The sequence below is a fragment of the Macrotis lagotis genome, chromosome 3 (assembly GCF_037893015.1).
Source record: "Macrotis lagotis isolate mMagLag1 chromosome 3, bilby.v1.9.chrom.fasta, whole genome shotgun sequence".
Taxonomy (NCBI): Eukaryota; Metazoa; Chordata; class Mammalia; order Peramelemorphia; family Peramelidae; genus Macrotis; species Macrotis lagotis.
In genome coordinates, this window is record NC_133660.1 from 44,562,873 (window position 1) to 44,581,942 (window position 19,070).

General features: G+C 40.3%; 2 protein-coding genes across 8 annotated transcripts in view; one reads left to right on the forward strand and one right to left on the reverse strand.

Annotated features, from left to right (window-relative positions):
* Positions 1-12,146, forward strand: part of WDFY3 (WD repeat and FYVE domain containing 3) — a 311,818-nt gene extending 299,672 nt beyond the window's left edge. For all 7 annotated transcript variants that reach the window (XM_074228578.1, XM_074228572.1, XM_074228575.1 and 4 more), the window contains 7 exons: positions 1,021-1,203; positions 3,485-3,581; positions 5,206-5,529; positions 6,342-6,453; positions 6,861-7,058; positions 11,378-11,529; positions 11,858-12,146. In XM_074228578.1, the coding sequence (XP_074084679.1) occupies positions 1,021-1,203; positions 3,485-3,581; positions 5,206-5,529; positions 6,342-6,453; positions 6,861-7,058; positions 11,378-11,501 (1,038 nt within the window). In that variant the 3' untranslated portion in view covers positions 11,502-11,529; positions 11,858-12,146. The remainder of the gene's footprint in view (positions 1-1,020; positions 1,204-3,484; positions 3,582-5,205; positions 5,530-6,341; positions 6,454-6,860; positions 7,059-11,377; positions 11,530-11,857) is intronic.
* Positions 12,147-17,514: 5,368 nt separating this feature from the next.
* LOC141517522 (F-actin-capping protein subunit alpha-1-like) lies at positions 17,515-18,561 on the reverse strand. The gene has a single exon (XM_074228581.1). It carries the CDS (start codon positions 18,544-18,546, stop codon positions 17,725-17,727), a length of 822 nt encoding a protein of 273 aa, XP_074084682.1. The 5' UTR covers positions 18,547-18,561; the 3' UTR covers positions 17,515-17,724.
* Positions 18,562-19,070: the final 509 nt, after the last annotated feature.

Here is a 19,070-nt window from a genome sequence, read left to right on the forward strand (position 1 = left end):
CCCTACTTATTTTTAGACTCACTAGTAATATAATCAGTGAAATAGTTTTTCCAGTTGATTGAGAGAAAGGGGAGCCTCATTGTTGATGGACTTGTGAACTGATCCAACCTTTCTGGAGCAGTGTGGAACTACACACAAAGGACAATAAAATTATGCATACACTTTGATCTAGCAACACTATTACTAGGTCTATATCCCCAAAGGGATCATAAAAAAAGGGGAAAAGACCCACATGTACAAAAATATTTACAGAAGTTTCTTTTTGTCATAGCAAACAATTGGAAATTGAGGGAATGCCTATCAATTGGGGAATGGCTGAACAAACTGGGGTATATGAACATGATGGTGTGCTCTTGATCTGTAAGAAATCATGAGCAGCTGGACTTCAAAAAAGCCTAGAAAGACTTGTACAAACTGTTGCTGCCGTGACATGAGCAGAATCAGAACATTGTACACCTTAACAGCAACATTATGTAATGTTCAACTATGATGGACTTGCTTACTTCAACAATACAAATAATCAAAACCTAATACTATTTCCTGATTTGCTTAGTTAATAGGCTAGAAGTCTCATAGGGGCTTGTTTTGCTACTGACTGTACTACTAAAGTCAGTATATTTTAAACTTAATCTAAGGCTCTGCTTTTTTTTTTAGGTTTTTTTGGGGGTTTTTTGCAAGGCAATGGGTTTAAGTGGCTTGCCCAAGGCCACACAGCTAGGTAATTATTAAGTGTCTGAGATCGGATTTGAACTCAGGTACTCCTGACTCCAAGTGCCTTATCCACTAACACCACCTAGCCCGCCCCAAGGCTCTGCTTTTAAAATGCTTTGTGTAAAACCTTTGAAGCTAGAAGAACATGTCATATTATTATTTTACATGTCTCCTAAACTCTTAAAAAAAACCTGTAATGAGCTCAGGGCTTGAAATTTTTTGAGAGATTCTAGGGATTAAATGTATTTCTGATTTGTATCTGTCGGGGGGGGAAGGTCATCGAGTTGTCCTTTGGCTCTGTCTTTTCAGGGGGACATCGTATCTTGTGCTGGCACATATATCCATGTCTGGAGTATTAATGGGAACCCTATTGTGAGTGTTAACACGTTCACTGGCCGAAGTCAACAGATAGTGTGTTGCTGTATGTCAGAGATGAATGAATGGGACACACAAAACGTCATTGTAACTGGACATTCTGACGGCGTGGTCCGAGTAAGTTCATGAATGGAATACCATGTTTAGCCCTGAGGCTGATTGCCCCTTGACGTGGCTTGGCAGCCCCTGGCCCTTTCCTGCCTTTATAGTGTTCTCGATTCGGTGACTCTCTGGTCTCACATAGCAAGCACTCCATCTCTTAGCTCTGGACATTTTCACTAGGGGTTCCCCAGGACTGGAATTCTCTCTCGTCATCTCTGTCTCCTGACTGCCTTCATGTCTCAGCTATAATCTTTCTTTCTCCAATACAACTTTCTCAATCTCCCTTAATGCTAGTCACTTCCTTCCACAGGTTATCTCCAATTGAGTGTAGATCTTGTTTGCACATTGGTGGCTGCATGAGCCTGTGTTACTTGATCTGGGATTGTTTTTGCCTTTCTTTGAATCTAGCATTTACCACTGCCTGGTAATATAGTGGGTGCTTAAGAAATACTTTTCTTGATGGTCACATTGCTTTAAAATGAGACTTTGACCCTCGGGGCATAATGCTGTGTAATGATGAATAACCTGTCTCCATCAAACAGTTATCTCAGCACATTCAGTCCTTGACTTTTAAGTCTAGTAGTAAATGTTTTAGATATTCTAAGCTTAAGAGATCAGGATTATACATGCCTCCAAGTAGAAATCCTGAAGTTAAGGATTTCAAGAGATGTTTTAGTCTATATCTAGCCACCTGATAAGTAGATTAGTTAGATTTTTACAAATAAAATACTATCAAATATTTACTGCAAATGGACAGACATATTTAATATGGAACCAGAAGATGGCATTGTCAGGTAGTATTTGGCTACGTAAGGGATACCTTCCATCTTCAGAATTTCAGCCAGGGCCAAAGCAGGGTCAACTTTCCCACCCCACACATCACCAGCAGCCCAAGGAGTGCTGCCTTCCTTTGCCCCTTACCTCTATCCTACACCTCACTCTGGAGCCACAAGCTTCATTGTCCCAAATTATCTATTTTTGCTATTTATGAATTTATACAAGTGCTAATAAAATTAAAACCCATAACATTCTCACTTAGCTCCACCTCCAATGGGGGGTGATAGTGGTTTTGACCCAAACTCATATTTCTGTCTTCTGTAGTTCTGTCTTCTAATCTACCATTGTACATCTCACTTTATGTAACTAATTGATAGATAAGTCACTGAACATTCCTGAATCATTATGGTTATTATTTTCTTGTTATATGATACAAAAATAATTAAAGATGAAGCAATTAAGGAAGGAGAAATCATAGAAAATGTCTGTCAGCTGCAAACTTAGGAAGCAAAGTTAACTCTTCTTCACTTTTACTAGTTTTTAAGAAGCAACAAAGGTCAGAAGATTCCAGTCATATCCATCCTATTTGTTTTGTTTTGTTTTTCCATGGCCACTGAAGCCAGACCTCCCACATACATGATCTATGGGAGCTTTTGTCTCTTGGTGTTGTACTATGGCTACCATACTTGTTCTCTTCCAAACATGAATGTCATCTGATCTGCCCTCTTAGTCACTTCTTCCTCTGAAGTCTTCCCTTCCTCCCCATACAGATTAAGGAGGGGGAAGGTGAATTCATCTGTCTATCAGGATCACAATCCACATCATCAGGTCCCAGAACCTTTCCCTGTTTGTGGAGCAAATTACCTATGTATTTGGCCGTTTGAAGTATTTTGGATTTTTTCCTCAGAAAGTTCTTCCTTATTATACCTCTAATTCTTTTCATTTTCCCGAGACAGAAAACAATTGATTAGTGTCCCCTCTGTAACAGTGTGCTATCTCCCCTGGCCATCTTTTTCTATGCCTATTTTCCTTCCCATTTTGCTGTTGTAGTTGTAGCTTCCATGTGACATACCTCTCCTCCAGTGACGGCACCAGCCAGGTAAATTGCATTCCAGAAAGACTTGATTTAATGAACTAGACTGAAATGTGAGCTGCATATGATTATTAACTCCATACTTTGGCTTCCTCATCTATAAAAGGAGGAGAGTGAGAGCTTTTGACCCTCACAGGGAAAGCTTCCCTTAGATCAGGATTTGGGGATGATACCATCTCCCATTTCATAGTTGAAAAATGGAGACTGAGAGGTGAAATGAACTGCCAAGTATCAGACAGCTAACAGGGGTCTGAGGCAGGATTCAAACCCAGAACTTGCCTGACTTCTTTGATCTTTAATGAAGCTCCTTTATTATGTCTTTAGCAGTGATGTTATTTCTTAATACTTTCTATAAAATACAACCAATGACATAAATTGTTGGTTGAATTAATTTTTAAAAAATGTTTTTTATCCTTTCAAAATCAGTTTTGGAGGATGGAGTTTTTGCAAGTTCCTGAAACACCAGCTCCTGAACCTATTGAAGAGTTGGAAATGCAAGAAGACTGTCCAGAAGCACAAATAGGTATCTTCTTTCTAAACCTTTTTTCAATTACTTTGATTTATTTGAAAAAAAACACAATAAAAAACTAGATCTAGCATGGTCTACTCTATCCCCAGCTCTTCCAGAGCCAGACCCACCCCATTGTCCCTAATGGCATTAGGGTATCCCAAGGAGTTTGTGTATCTTTCACTAGTGTTATTTGCCTTCCCTTCTCTACCCATTGTTAGGGACCAGTGACTAGCACCCATGTCCATGCAACCACTTAATGAAAAGTAGCTTTTACAAGGGGGGGTTCTACTTCCAACATATAACAAAAGTAAATATACCCTACAATATCTTGGGGGTATATTCCTCTATATCATTCTGGTCTCTGGTAGACTCAGGATTTAACATAGTTCCTAGCATGGGTCCCACCTATTTGGATTTATGGTCTCTTTAAAACATTTTTCATATCCATTATCATTTTTCTCCTGAAAAGGAGTGTCTTGTGGAGACATCTAAAGAATGCCCCAGACTTTCCCTGTTTCTCCATCCCAAATCACCTCATTGCAAATTTTATATGACCAAATTTTTATAGCTTTAGTTTGGGCTAGCTAGGCTTCACCGATTTTTTGAAAGAGAATTCCATTCAGTGGGTGTGGTATTTCTGATCAGATCACTGCCCAGCAGTAGACACACAAAATACCTGGTGTGGGACTGCTATCCACCCATCCTCCCCAGCTTATAATTCTTGTCTCCTCAGTATATAAGATCATGTGCCTCTTGTGTTCTTAAAAAGGGCAGAAAAGGTTCTTGGATAGAGTTGACCAGTCAGGAGGTCCACACTAAAAGCTTTAACTCTATGCTTCAGATTCAAATTGAAAGGAGGAATAATTCAACTCAACATTTCTAAACACATTAAAACTACTCTTACTATATTCCTCTAATGTGGAAAAAGAGTACAGTAATTTCAGTCAGCTCTTACTAGCTCCAAGTGGCCTATCTTTGAAAAGTTCTTTGATTTGGAGAAGTTGAAAAAATCCAAAAGAAGCCCAAAAAACCTTTACCTTCAAAAGTTAGTTAAAATTGGTCTTCAGACTCTCTTAGTGAAAGAATTTGTCAACAACAATGACAGTGTTTACTGTATACAAAACACCATCCTAGGCTGTGTGAGAGTTAAAGAAGAAGGTGACCTTTTCCTTTTCAGATAAACACACTTATTTGTCTGTAACCTTGAATGGAAGCAATAAGTAAATCTCATCACTAGCTACAGTTTGAAGGAAAAGGCACCTGATGGTCTAGGGAATAGAAAAAAATTAGGCTCTGAGGTTCTTCCCTCAAAAATACTGTTGTCTCCCCTATTAGAAAGTAAGGTATGTAAGTCCTTTCATTAGGAATTGTTTTGTTCTATTTGCTCAAATTCCAAGTGTTTTGTGTAGAGTCAGTAATTAATAAATGCTCATTGATTGATTAATAAATACCTGAATAGGGTAGAAAGCTAAGTAAAGGTGGAGGAGGGAAGGGAGACCTTACAGATCATCATGTATAGCAGTAGGGAAAAAAAATGCAGTTGTAACAATCATTCAGAAAGATAAGAAAGACCAGAAAATTTAGAAATAAAAATTTTAGAGACATTCCCTCTTAATTCTGCCATTGTGTAATACAGGACATGAAGGCCAAGATGAGGACAGCAGTGACTCAGAAGCTGAGGAGCCGAGCATTGTCCAAGAGCCTAAAGAGACTCCCAGTCAACCGGGCAGTGTGAGCCACAGACCAAGAGCAACATCTTGCCGAGCAACAGCCACTTGGTCGGCTGACAGTGGCTCCGACGACTCTAGACGCTGGTCAGATCAGCTCAGTTTGGATGAGAAAGATGGCTTCATTTTTGTAAACTATTCAGAAGGGCAGACCAGAGTGCATCTTCAAGGCCCTCTTAATCACCCCCACCCATATCCTGTTGATGGACGGCATTATAGCAATCTTAAGCCTGGTAATTGAAACTTGAATTCTGTTCCTTCTGTCCCAGGGTCCTTGGGTGGGGAAGCCTGGAACTGTGTCTGGGGTGCAGGCGGACAAGGAAGGCTGCTTGTGTTCATACCCTTCTTTGCTATAGGACCTCCAGGGCCCAAAGGAGTAAAGGTCATTTTTTCTATAAAGTAGAAATAGAATTTATCCAAGGATGTTTTATATCATGAAGAGGCTGGAGCAAGTGGTGAGCCCAATATTTGAAGAAAGACATTCTAAAAAATAGAAGATTTCGGTATACATTTGTTTGATGACAAAGAATTTTTTTTCTCATTTGGAGAAATCATCTATTTTTTTGTCTTGAAAACTTCAGTTTCTTAGAAAAGCTTGAATTTAGTGTCTCCAGCTGATGATAAAGCTCGAGGAGCTCACCCCTCAATAGCACTGTCTTTTAGGATTCCAAGAGTGGGCATAGAATGATGCCCTCTCTGAGCAAGCATTAGCCAATGAGGGGTGGTATCATAGAGACAATCCCGTGGAATCAGAAGACCTGACTCAGGACTGGCCTCTGTCCCTGGGAGGAGTTGGTTTGACCTTTTAGAGCCTCCATGTCCTCCTCCCAAGAGATGACAAGGCTGGGTTCAGTGGCCTCTGATGGGCTTTCCAGCTCTGAATCTATACTCCTGGATGGAATGAAGCTGTTGGACAACAGCTTTGAGGATATTGAAAAGCAGCTTAGAATCACATCCAGGGACCTTGGCTTTTCTCCTGTGCAACATGTAGCAAGTCATGATTCTTGTCACCCTAAATGTAATATCTTCTCATTTCCCTCTGCAGGATACAGGTGGGAGCGGCAGCTGGTGTTTCGGAGCAAATTAACTATGCACACAGCGTTTGATCGAAAAGACAATGCTCACCCAGCAGAGATCACAGCCCTGGGCATCTCCAAGTGAGTAAGAGGCTTTCCAGGGTGAGGCAGACTCTTGGACCAGTGCCAAGTCCTGAGAGAAAAATGATTGAAATTAGAATAGTGTATGATCTATGTAGAACAAGTTGAGCTAAAAAAGAAGAGGGAAAACCCATCCATTGACATTTTCATTTAAAGTCATAAGGAATTTTTGCTTTCAGTGTTCTCTGAGGGACCAAAGGTCAGGTGTAGATAGAGCTAATGGAGAACCAGAGTCATGGCCATCCACCTGCATCTTTCATAGAAGCACACTGTCTCACCCCCCCACACACACACTTAACAACTGGGTTCTTTATGGGATGTCTGGGAAGCTCCTCACCACTTGGCCCCCACCAGCTGTAATGGAGATTTGGGGTGGGTCCCACATAATCATGGGGTTTTTCTTCCAGGGATCACAGTAGGATTCTCGTTGGTGATAGTCGAGGCCGGGTTTTCAGCTGGTCTGTGAGTGACCAGCCGGGCCGCTCTGCTGCTGACCACTGGGTGAAGGATGAAGGAGGTGACAGCTGTTCGGGCTGCTCAGTCCGATTCTCCCTCACGGAAAGGAGACACCACTGCCGGAATTGTGGCCAGCTCTTCTGCCAGAAGTAAGGCGGCTCTTTGGGCCTTGGCCAGACTGTGGGGGACAGGAATGTTGGTCGTTCCCAAGGGGCTTCTCCTTGGGGACAGACAACATGTGCTGGAATAAGTTTATATAAAGTAAATGATGACTTTTGTGGGGGAGGTATTAGCAAATGGGAGGATTAAGAAACATTTCATGTAGAATGGGGCATGAGACCTGAACTTTGAAACAGGTTTCTAAGAAGCAAAGCTGAGTGGGGTGATGCATTCCAGCTTTGTGGAATGGTCAATGCAAAGACATAGAGATGGGTATCCCCCCAACCCCCCTTTCTGTAGAGGAGAGCAGCACCTCTCCAACAAGCCCCTTTCTCTCTGACACTGCTCTTCCCCTGGTGCGGGCCCTCATCACCTCCACCTGAACTGTGGCTAGAGCTATTGCAGACTTCTGTCTGTGCCCATTCTCTCTAATCCAGTCCATCTTCCTTGCGCCCACCCCTGACCATATCACCCTTCTCCTCAAACTCCAGGATCCAGTACAAAATACTCTATTTGATCTCCAAAGGTCATCCTGACCAAGTTTCCTCCTGCCCTTCCAAGTCTTCCTTTTTTTTAAAAGGCAATGAGGGTTAAATGATTTGTTCAGAGCCACACAGCTAATAAGTATCTGGGGTCAAATTTGAACTCCGCTTCTTCTGACTCCAGGGCTGGTGGTCCACTCACTGCCCACCTCGCCACCACCTCTCCAATGACAACAGCCTCTGGCTGTGTCCTGCACAAGTCCCTTCATCTCTTGTGACTCTTAACATTCTCTCTGGCTGTCCCCCATCTAGAAGGCTCTCCCTCCTGATCTTTGTATTTGCCGTGCGCGCACACACGCACACGCACACGCACACACAAAGCTTCCCCAGTTTTTCTTCATTCCAGGACCTGCCTTCTCCATGGTTCCCTCTTTATTCCAAACATTGCTTCTTATCTATAGTTGCTTGCTTGTCGTCTCCCATTTCACTGGGCTTTGCCCTTAGCTCTCTTAGCCCTATAGTGCCTTGGCTTACATAGTAGGCATTTAATAAATGCTTATTGATGGCTCCCTGACTGACTGTAGACCTCATGAGTAACCTAAGTCTGGAGAGGTAAGTGGAGCCCAGACTGTGAAGGGCTAAACCACTAAACAGAAGATTCTATTTTACCAGAGAAGCAACCAGGAGACTCCTGTGTGTTTGAGGGAGGGAGGGACAGGGTGAGAGCTGTACTTTTTGAAAAATCAACCACTTTAGGAGGTGGAACCAAGACAGGGGGGATCAGCATATTTTGCATGTGCCACCCCACCCAGACTCCCCTAAACAATTTACTAGAAAATTTCTTGACTGGATCTGAAAATCCAAAGGAAAAAAAAATCACAGCAAATGATTTTTTCAGCCAGGGTCAGTTTAGGGAACCTGATTGAGAGATCTGTGGACAAGGCTCAGTTAGGATGTGGTGGTGGCAGGGAGAAACTCTGCCTCAGGGCCACAAGGAGCATTGAGGGATCCGGTCATACACAGGTGAAAAGACAGGCTCCAAGCCGTAGCACTTTTGGGGTTCACTCCTCACATCTAAATCATAAATCCAGGGGCGGCTGTTGGTCCTTTGACTCTTCACTAAGCAAGGAACAGGTTCAGAATCGAGGTCAGACCCCCAGGAGCAGTGCAGAATCTCAGACGCAGCTTCTAATCCCAATTGAAGCTACAAAGAACCAGGTCAAGAATCCCAGATCAAAGGGAAGCCTACAGTTCTGTCACTGAACCAGCAGAGCTTTCCAGCTGACTATGACCAAGTCCAACAGCAAACTACTATTGGTGAAGCCTAAACCCAGGCCAGTAATTACAGGGTTTGGACCCGAGTTGGGGGTAGAGTGGAAAGGGAAATGATCAGATTTTTGCCTTGGATCAAACTACTTCCAGAGTGCTAAGCTTACAGTTCCTCAACCAGAGATGTCCCTGAGATATTGAAATAACATAACACTCAAGACCCAAGAGAGCCATAGCAGGGCCAGCAGAGATTTTTCCTCCATAATTGTGCAGTATCTGTCTCTAATATGAAATCCAAAATTAGAAAAAGAGCTGGAAGAATGAGCAAAATTAGAAAAGAATCCTGTCATAAAAAGCTATTGTGGCAACAAGGACATTCAAGATAAAAACCCAACAAAAGAGAATGACTCCAAAACATCCACAAGCAAAAGCCTCTGAACACAAATTCAGTTAAAATTCCTGGAAGAGATGAAGCAAGAGTTAAAAAAAAATAGTTTTTATAAATGAAATGAATGCCGGGGGGGGGGGGGGGAAGGAAAAGAAATGAGAGCTATAGAAGGAAGAATTGGAAAGGAAATTACCAGCTTGATACAAGAGGCACAAAAATTTGCCCAAGCATCAAACTCCTAGAAAATTAAAATGAAAATAATAGAAGTCATTGACTCCATAAGACAATTAAAAAAAAAAAGAAAATCAAAACACTGGGGGGGGGGGGGGAGAAGAAAATGCAAGGTATCACTTTGCAAAAACAACTAATCTGAAAAACGGTTCAAAGAAAATCTAAGAATTATTGGACTACCCAAAAGACATGGCTAGAATCATAAAGGAAAAATATCCAGATCTCGTAGAATCAGAGAACAAAGTGGAAATCAAATCCACTGGGTCTTCTTTTGAAAGACACCTCAAAATGAAAATTCCCCAAATCCAGAACTTTCAGGTAAAGAAAAACAGCCAGAATGGAGCCACAGTCAGGATCACACACACACACACAATTTAGTAGTCACCACCATAAAGAATAGAAACTTTGGAATGTGATGTTACAGAAGGCAAAGGATGCAGGTTTGTACTCAGAGTAATTTGCTCAATAAAATAAAGTAATCCTATTAGTTAGGTGGGCAAGGTGGGGAAGAATGGACCTTTAAGGAAATAATAAAGAGCTTCCAAGCATTCCTGATGAAAGAGGCCGGAACTTCATAGGAACTTCAAAAGGCAAAAATACAAGACTTAGCAGGGACCTATAGATAAAGATGAAGGCAATGTTGGTACAAATGACAGACCCTTCTCCACCCGTGGTATTAGTCTGGCATTTTTCATGACAGAAAATAAAGATCTTGTAATCTCAGTGCTCTTACATGACCCTGGCCCAGAAGCAAAGCCCTCAGTTAGGAACTTGCTTATCTCAAACTCCTTCCCATTTCATTTCCAGGGTGTCTTCACTTGAAATTGTTCCCAAAGGTCCCTTAGAAAGGGAAAGATTCAACTTAATTGAGCCAGACTCATCCTGTCTATAGTTTGTGATTGTTTATTAGACAATTTATTAGTCTTAGGTTCCCCCCCCCATATCCAAAAATCACAAGGTTTTTGTTTTTGTACAGAAGGAGAGAGGTACAACCAGTGCTTTTGAACAGAAAAATAAAATTGAAAGAAACTTCCATTTAATGAGGCGATTCTGATTAGATATCTCTGGTCATCTGTGCACTCTGACCCTGTTGAGACTAGTTAGTCCTACAGAGGACTATGGGAAAAGTCAGGCAGAAGCCCCAGTTATGTTAGTTGGCCGCCCTTCAGAAGCACTACACAAAATAAATATAACTCTGAGTGGTCATGATCAAGTAAACAAACTGGAGGGTTTTAAGTATCATCTGATTAGAGGAATTTATAGTAATTTGGCATTTTATGTGAATGGCAGCAGAAAAGCTAGTTTCAAATATCAGTAATTGATGATTGTTTTGGAAAAGTCATGTTTACACAGAGAAGGAAATGAGATCTTTCAAAAGGCAGAAAGTTCCCAGGGCCCCACACGGGACCTTCCACTTCAACTACTAAGTAGCTCCTGAATATTCTTCTGAAAATGTCAGTACCTCTTCAGATCTTCTTCTAATTTCAGTTCTTTTTGGCACTGCATTTATGTTTTTCTTTTTTTTTAAGGAAATGGTTTGATTACACTTCATTTACTACTTGTGTGAATTTACCCAAGTTATTTAACCTCACCTGTAAAATGAGCCCTTGGGAAGGGGATCCCTTCCAGCTTGCACGCTCTCTCTGTCTCTCTCTCTGTCTCTCTATGTCTCTCTTTCTCTCTCTCTCTCTCTCTGTCTCTCTCTGTCTCTCTCTGTCTCTCTCTCTCTCTCTCTCTATATATATATATATATAATGATTTTGTTTTTCAAATCAAGTGTGTATCATAAATTATTCTCTTTGATGTTTTCCTTTTTTAAACTGTGATTACTGCAAACTATCCATTTGATCTTTAAATGAATCCATTTGACCCAAGCAACAAAGAACGAGATGAAAAGAGCAGATCATACTAACTTCTTCTTTCCCCCACTTTACTTCAGGTGCAGCCGATTTCAATCTGAAATCAAACGTTTGAAAATCTCATCTCCTGTACGGGTTTGTCAGAACTGTTATTACAACCTACAGCATGAGCGATGCCCTGAAGATGGGCCTAAAAATTGCTGAGGCTTCCCAGGCTGGCTGGAAACAAAAGGTGTGAGGGATCCCTTGCTCAGCCCCCAACCTAGCTCTGAATTCCTGTCTTGGGCAGTGAACTTGGAAAGCATTGAAACAGTCTCTGTTTACACTTGTCTTCATACTGTGTGTTTGAAGTCGTGAACTTAAGCAAGACCATTGAATTAAAGGGGCCCAGGAGCCAGTAATGGAGGCAGCCTTTTGGGGGGAACAGTTCCAGGAGGCTTTGAGGTGGTTCCCAGAAGTAACATTGTCCATCCCCAGTTCTCCCTGTTAAGAGTGGCTATTGAAAAAAGAAGAAAATCGTCCTTCACCTAACCATCTTTTCTTGTATCTTGTTTTTATAGAGCTACTCAACCTCGTTTTGAAAAACAAGAAAAGGCTTTTTAGAAGATAGTTGTAAATCTGCCTTCTTTGCAAGCAACTGTGTATATTGTAAATACCTATCTATAATGGCCTTTTTATCTAAATATGAACTTAATTAACAGCCTGTAACATGGGACTTCAGACTAAACCACTAATTTAAAGAACTACTTCGAATTTATCTGGCATCTCTCATCTATCAACTTAATTATGAATATGCTTAAAAAAACCTCCAAGGCATTATCTATGGGCTTTTTTTCTCCTTTCAAATTACACCTATGCATGTGTGTCTTTTCTTTCAGTTGCCCGCGGCATCATCATTTAAATTAGGCTAGTCACCAAAATAATACGACCCTTCTTTGTAAGCAAACAGTGTGGGAGAATATTATTCTAGTTGTAAGATAACCAGGAATGATCACTGTTTTTCTTGGCATTTTCTACCTGGCTACTTACCACTTCAGTGTTGTTCATATGTAATAAGGTCTCTTTTATCCATATATCAGGGCTGCTGTTTGGGTCACAGTGTCACTTCTTAGCATTTTACTAATTCAATCAGCTATTTTCATCCTGTGCAGAAACCAGCCCAGACCTCCTTAAACCAATGGAAATATGCTTGCATGTAACTCAGAACTAGTTTCTCTTGCATAAAGTATAAGCACGTGTCTTTGGTGACTGGCTTATTTAAAAAAAAAAACAGACAAAAAACTGTACAGAATTAAAATATAACCCTTGATATATAACTGGATAGTGTCAGGACTACTTGAGGTCACCTCTACCATTCAATACCATCTACCTGAAAACAGTACAATTTATATACTATATCAATGTCTATTTTTTGTTTTACTATGAATATAATTGCAATATTTTTAATATTCAGTTGTTTAATTTGCACCATAAGTAGAACACAGAGTAATACACCTTTTAGGGATTAAAGCTGGTGAAGGGTCTACGGGTAGATAATAGGAAAGAGGCTTTGGTACTGGTATTTTTTTTAACGTGTGTTGAGAGAGAGAGAGAGAGAGAGAGAGAGAGAGAGAGAGAGAGAGAGAGAGAGTGTAATCTAGATTTTAACATTTTTCAAACAGTAATTCTAAAAAGGCCTGTTATTTTTTAAATATGGAAAAATTAATGGCCTTAAATAAGAAGGAAAGGCCTTCATAAGGAGCATGTGCGTTACACTAAAGCCAGTTCTGGATTACATTCACAACCCTTCATCCTTCAACCCTGGTGATGGATATTCATAAACTTTAATGAACTGCATTCAATATTACATATTCTTATAAACTCATTGGTGTATAACACTATTTTTATCCCCAATGAACTAGAGCCACGTAAAGGACAGATTTGTTCTTATTCCTGCTGTTAAGGCACTGAAGTACCTTATGCTTAGGAAAATTGAATCTTTGTTTACCGATGTTGAAATTGATAGTCCAATTATGATTTCCAATTCATTCAAACTTATTATAAAACATTTGCAAATCTAAGATAAAATTAATACCTTCTTATTTTTACATAAGGATTAATGGCATTGATGATTCCCCCGATAGAAATTGTCTTCAGACTCCACTGAGAAATTGTATCATGTTACCGTGCATTTTTTTCAAAAGCAGCAACTTCCCCCTAAATTGTCCATATCAGGTTTATTACAGCAAACCAAATGGCAGAGGTGTTTTGTCAAGGCTTGAATATATGAATCCGTGTACTCAGTTACTCAGGACTGAATCCTCTGTAACATAAATGTCTATGGGATGAACACTTTAAAACTTTCCAACTCCAAGAGCAGATCGTGGCTCCCCAACCCTACCTGGTCTTGTTTCCCCTGGCAGCTGGTGCTGTGGGCACCTGTTTTGTTCAAAGGAGTTTTTTTTTTTTTTTTTTTTTTTTGTTCTTGCTTTTGATGCAAAGACACAAACAGCTGGAGCAGCAAGATCCAAATGCGTTTTCCTTGGATCGATTTCTGTTATCTGGGTCCACGTGTTGACCATAACCCTCCTCACAATGTACAGCCATCTTTCCAAGTGGTCTCTGTTCTCTGCAAGTACCTCACATGCCTTCTTTCGCCTTGTTCTCGGAAGCGTCAGGATCCGTGTCATCCTTAGCCATTCATGTGTAGTGTGCAGGTGTAATGTCATGCTTCTGAAAAGGTGAGCTGCCCACAGTGACCATCCACCTGGACAAGAGCAAAACACTTTAGAGAAATTATTTTGCACTTTCTTATGTACAAAGTTGGTAGAAACTTATTTTTTGCTTTATATCATTTAAGGAACTTTTTTTTGTTTTGGTAATTGAACTGTGTATAAAATATTTATGCAGTTAAAACTTTTTAGAAAGTATTTTTAATTTCAGCAAGTGTGTTTACTTGTTGCATGACTATTAACACAGCTGACTTTTTGTGTCAGTGCAATGTATATTTTTGGTCCGGTTATTCACTTGGTAGCCCTAGTAAACAGCCATTGATTTGTACAGCCGCAGAACTCAATTGAAGATAACTAGCTAAGACTGGATTGTGGAGTTTTGTACCATATGGCAGAATCCAACATCTGTTTTTGGTGGGTATGTGAAAGGCCTGAAGAATTACTATGTAGTGTGCAATCTGTGATATCTGAATGTTCATTGTCTATCTGTCTGATGCAAAAGGTAGATTAATACAGTACATGATTAATGCAATAGTTCAGGTACCTAAGTATTTTTTTTCCATTTCAAATAAATACCTGCTATTTACCACCAAAAAGTTGTTTTAAGCTGTTGTTTTTTTTAAGCAGAGTCCAATAAAAAACTTCCTAAACTTTCTAACTGGTTTAAAGCTTTATTTTTTTTTCCTGGAACCAGAGTAGAGGCTAGAGAGCAAGTTGGAAACCAGGAAGTTGGTCTATTTCTAGTTATAAATTATAGTTATAAATTATAAAATTATATATAAATTATAAATTATAAAATAGCCTCACCTGGCTGTTTACTATGACAGTGTAACCGTTTGTCCAGCCTCTATCCCCTCTTCAATAAAACCCAGGAACCTCAGATAGAGACCTATTAGAACTAGAAATGAATGCTAATTGAACTCACAATTGCACATAAGTTATGATCAAGGCACTCACACCATAATTCCTTTGAAAACCAATATTCTGGAAGGTACTCTATCAAATTTTACCACAATGGAAGTCAATTTTGAGGTCAACAAATGTGATTTATGCCATATAAATACCAAAATGAGAAACTCTAGATATCTTTATTAATAAACATTTCATCCTTCCTTCACCTCAGTCCCATCCTTTTTCAGCATCACTCCTTTGAGGACTAACAATAAAACCGAATGAAATGAGTGAATGAAATGAGTGTCCGAATCAAACAATTCTCAAGGGTGGGCTTAGAACAACAGGACGCTGCCCCACCCCCACCCCGGGATTAAAAGAAAGATATTTGGTAGCTTCCTATTTTAAGTAATTGTTCTAGATAAGTAAAGGGTGCTATGGATTTAGCATCCTGAAAATCTATTCATTGGGAGTTAAGAGGTTGTACTCTATAGAAAACATGCTTTTAAGGTGGTGGGGGAGGCATGCTGAAAGAGCCTGAAACTCCCCTCACCCCCACCCCCAGGAAAACCCCTTCTCAATAACATCACAATGTGAGAACTGACAAGGGCTTATAGGATAGAGAAGATTCTTTTCAGACTATGAACTTCATAACATAAATTTGTGCCTCCTTTGCCAGGGCCTAACATGGTATCAGCTTCTATATCATCAGTCTCAATAAAAGCTTGTTGGTTGATTGATCAGTTTGACCTTGAGCTACATTTTACAGCGTCTTGCTCATGTTGAGCCAACCTGTCTGTTTAGTTCTAGGAGGAGCCCTACCTTGAGTTGACTGGGGTGACTTCCCGATAAGGAGCCAAAGAGGATTTCCTGGGAATTTTGAAAAGCCAGCATTCCCCTTTCTGGCTGAGCATTTCCAATGCCATTACAGTTTCTTTAGCAAAGTAAAAGGGGGAAGGGCTTGAAGGAGGGGAGGGAGGTTGCATTTTTTTTCAGTTAGGAATTGTGTCTTTATATTCTAAGTTTTTATTGTATTTTACTGTACATGAGTGTTGCATTGTATTCCAATGTTGACCTAGGCCTGGCCTGATCCAGAAGGCTTTGTATTCATTGGAATAGGAAGTTGCAGTGACATGTTGAAGGGGAAGAAGGGTGATGCAGAAGGAAGAAAGTCTTGGATGATGACACGACTCTGGTTTCCTATGACTGTATCCATCAGGCACATATGGGGAGCCCTCGGGAGGAAAAGGAGTGGTTCCCCTAACATTCTCTGGGTGCTTTTGTTTTTAGAATAAAACCATTGTATTTCTTTCTACTAGTAGGTATAGAAGATTTTGTAATATGGATGGATATTATGAATGGCAAATAATACAAATATATTTTATTTTGGAAAAAAGGTTTACATAAGTAACAGGACACTTTGGAAACACTCTTGTTTATTAATCATGTTACTGAACAAAAACAATGCCATTTTAAGCACAGTCTCCTCTTCAATGAGTATTTGGAGATTGGAAGACAGCACTTGGTTTAAAAAAAAAATGACCTCATGTTAAGGTCTGGTCACCTAAGTGTAAACAATATAGAATGAGTTCACCATACATAGTTCAGATACTAGCTATAGCAAATCCATGGTGTCCCTGTGTTTTGAGATCTATGGAGAACACATACCTTCACTCACCCTCCTGGAAGGGCTGCTGCATCACAGTCTAACTTAAGTTCTTGGCAGGCAGGAATGAAGAATGTCAAACAAGTTTTACAAACCATTTAGAGTGAATTTCCAGTGTTCCCCTTAAATACATTAAGAAACAGGTAACAATAGAAAGACACTGCTTAGAAGTTAATTTTCTCACTTCGGTGCAAATCTTTTTGTTTTTATTTGTGATTTATGCACTTGTCTGATTCATACATTTACAGTACAAAGTCTAGTAAACCTGCCACAAAGCATTAAAGCACAATATGCCTATTATTCATTAGGCATCTGCAGTTTTCAAGTTTTAATGTTTATTCTACATCCAGACTGTCAGCAGTTCTTGAATATAAAAAAATATATAAATGGGGTAACTATATTCTAAAACTGCAGATGCCTATAACTATCAAGTTATTGGAGGGAAGGGAATTTTTGAAAAAAAAGCAAACAAGTTCACTTGGAGGGAATGTGGTTCAAGTCTCTGGATTAAAAAATAAACAACACAAAACGCCCAAATTTTCCCCAGAGAAGCTGGTCATTATGGAATTCCAGAAAACCCCTTTCTACCAAAGGGATCTTAAAAACCCCATTCCAAATATTTAAAAATCTACATCTACCAGTATGCCATGAAGTGGCAATCAGCAGTCAGAAGAGAAAGGATATCTGTAGATTTATCTTGCAGCATAGCATCTTTAGCTATTGGTTGATCAGTAAAAACCACTGGTGTACCAGAGCAGAGGGCTCTTAAGGATAAGGGTGGGAGAGTATTGGAAACATTACCTGCCTGTTTGTGAGAGGGCTTTCATGGCTAGGAAATTTTCTAACCAGTACATAAATTCCAAGACGTATTTCTTTCTCTTTCTCTTTTTTCAATGTTAAAAATAATTGAATAAAAAAAATCCTACAAGTAGATACAGTCACAATAGGAAGTTACATGGTAAGGACCACCCAAAAAAACATCAAGACAAACACTATTCGTTCAATAGTATTCCAAGAGGCTAGAAAACCTGTTAACTTTGAAAGCCCTAGCAAAAGATCGCACTTGTTTATAAACCACCTATTTATAAGACCAAACTTTGAATCTTTTTTTCCCCTTTCTTCTTTTTTGCATGTTACAATCAGAATTTCACATCCAGACTTAAGCATTTTGCATTTCTTTGCCAATCTTGAAGCTGAGTGTCTTATTCCAGTTGATTTTGGTTTGGGTGACTGGAAGCTGCCTGTGCAAGGCCTTGAATGTGTCCAACATTGTCTGATAATTCTCACTAATTGCAGTCTGATATTCATTTTCAGCATGTTCTATGATTTTAATAAATTCTTTGGCAGTTTGTACATCATCATTAACAGTTACTGAATCCTGTACATCTTTGTGACTAACCAACTGAACATTACCATCTCCATAGTAATGGACCTGAATCTTTAGCATTCCAACCACCTGAGCTGTAGGTGGGGTGATGGTAAACTTCCACTCTGATCTCCAATGACCATTCCAGAAGATTTTAGGGTGAAATTGGTGGCTCTCAATACAGGCAATAATAGTCTTCTGCCCATCTATAATTTTAGCATAAACAGTACAGAAGCCGTTGGAATAATGACCTTTCACATAGGCCCTTAATGCACTGTCACAGGATTCCCTCCATGACTTCAGAGCTACATCTATGTCCTCAGGTTGGGGGTCACTTGCTTCTTTCCGTAAGTGATCAAACTTAAAGGAAACTTTATTTCTTGGATCTAAAAACCTGCCACTACCCAGGTCGCCATGTTCTGTAATTAAGACCTGATCCATATTATACTGGGTGAATGCATGAGCTTCCCCTTCCCTGAGAAGATTGTCATTGTTAAGTAGTAACCGGACATCATTAAACACTTCATTAAATTCTCCCGGGGGAGCATGAGTTATGGACTTGGCAGCTATCCGTACCTTCTCCTCATCCGACACCCGATCCTCGAAATCAGCCATCTTGGGCTGCTCTGGCCCAGCCTGGCAGTCTGCGCGAAGCGTGCCAGGAAGCCTCTGGGTGCTTTAAGAGGCAGTAAGGCAGGGGTCATCGCAGGCATTCTCCAGATACCCACACTTGACAACAATGAGCCTCCTGGCCTCCCATGACAGACAAGCAGACACCCCTTGGATCACAACCCAGTTCTCTTTGTTGCCTTCACTGAAGCACCCCCTACCCATCCCTTTCTAGACTCTGCTGGTGTCAGGATCTTTCCCCCTCCTCATCTCAGCCTCTTGCTTCCCTGGCTTCCTTCAAGCCTCACCCAAAGCCCACCTACAGGAAACCTTTCCAAATCACACAGAACTGTTGCCGCACTTAATAGTTGTTGCACTGTGGTCTATATTACACTGTAACCCCAGCACTAGGGCTGTCTTTTGCCTTTCTTTGTATCCTGGACACTTACCACAATGCCTTGCTTAGAGTACAAGCTTGACTAAATGCTAGTGGACTGACCAACTGATGTTTTAGCAAAGCTCAATCAGGT

Bases quoted from the DNA above. Each gene is read 5' to 3' on its own strand.
- LOC141517522 (XM_074228581.1), bottom strand. From the start codon at position 18,546: ATGGCTGATTTCGAGGATCGGGTGTCGGATGAGGAGAAGGTACGGATA.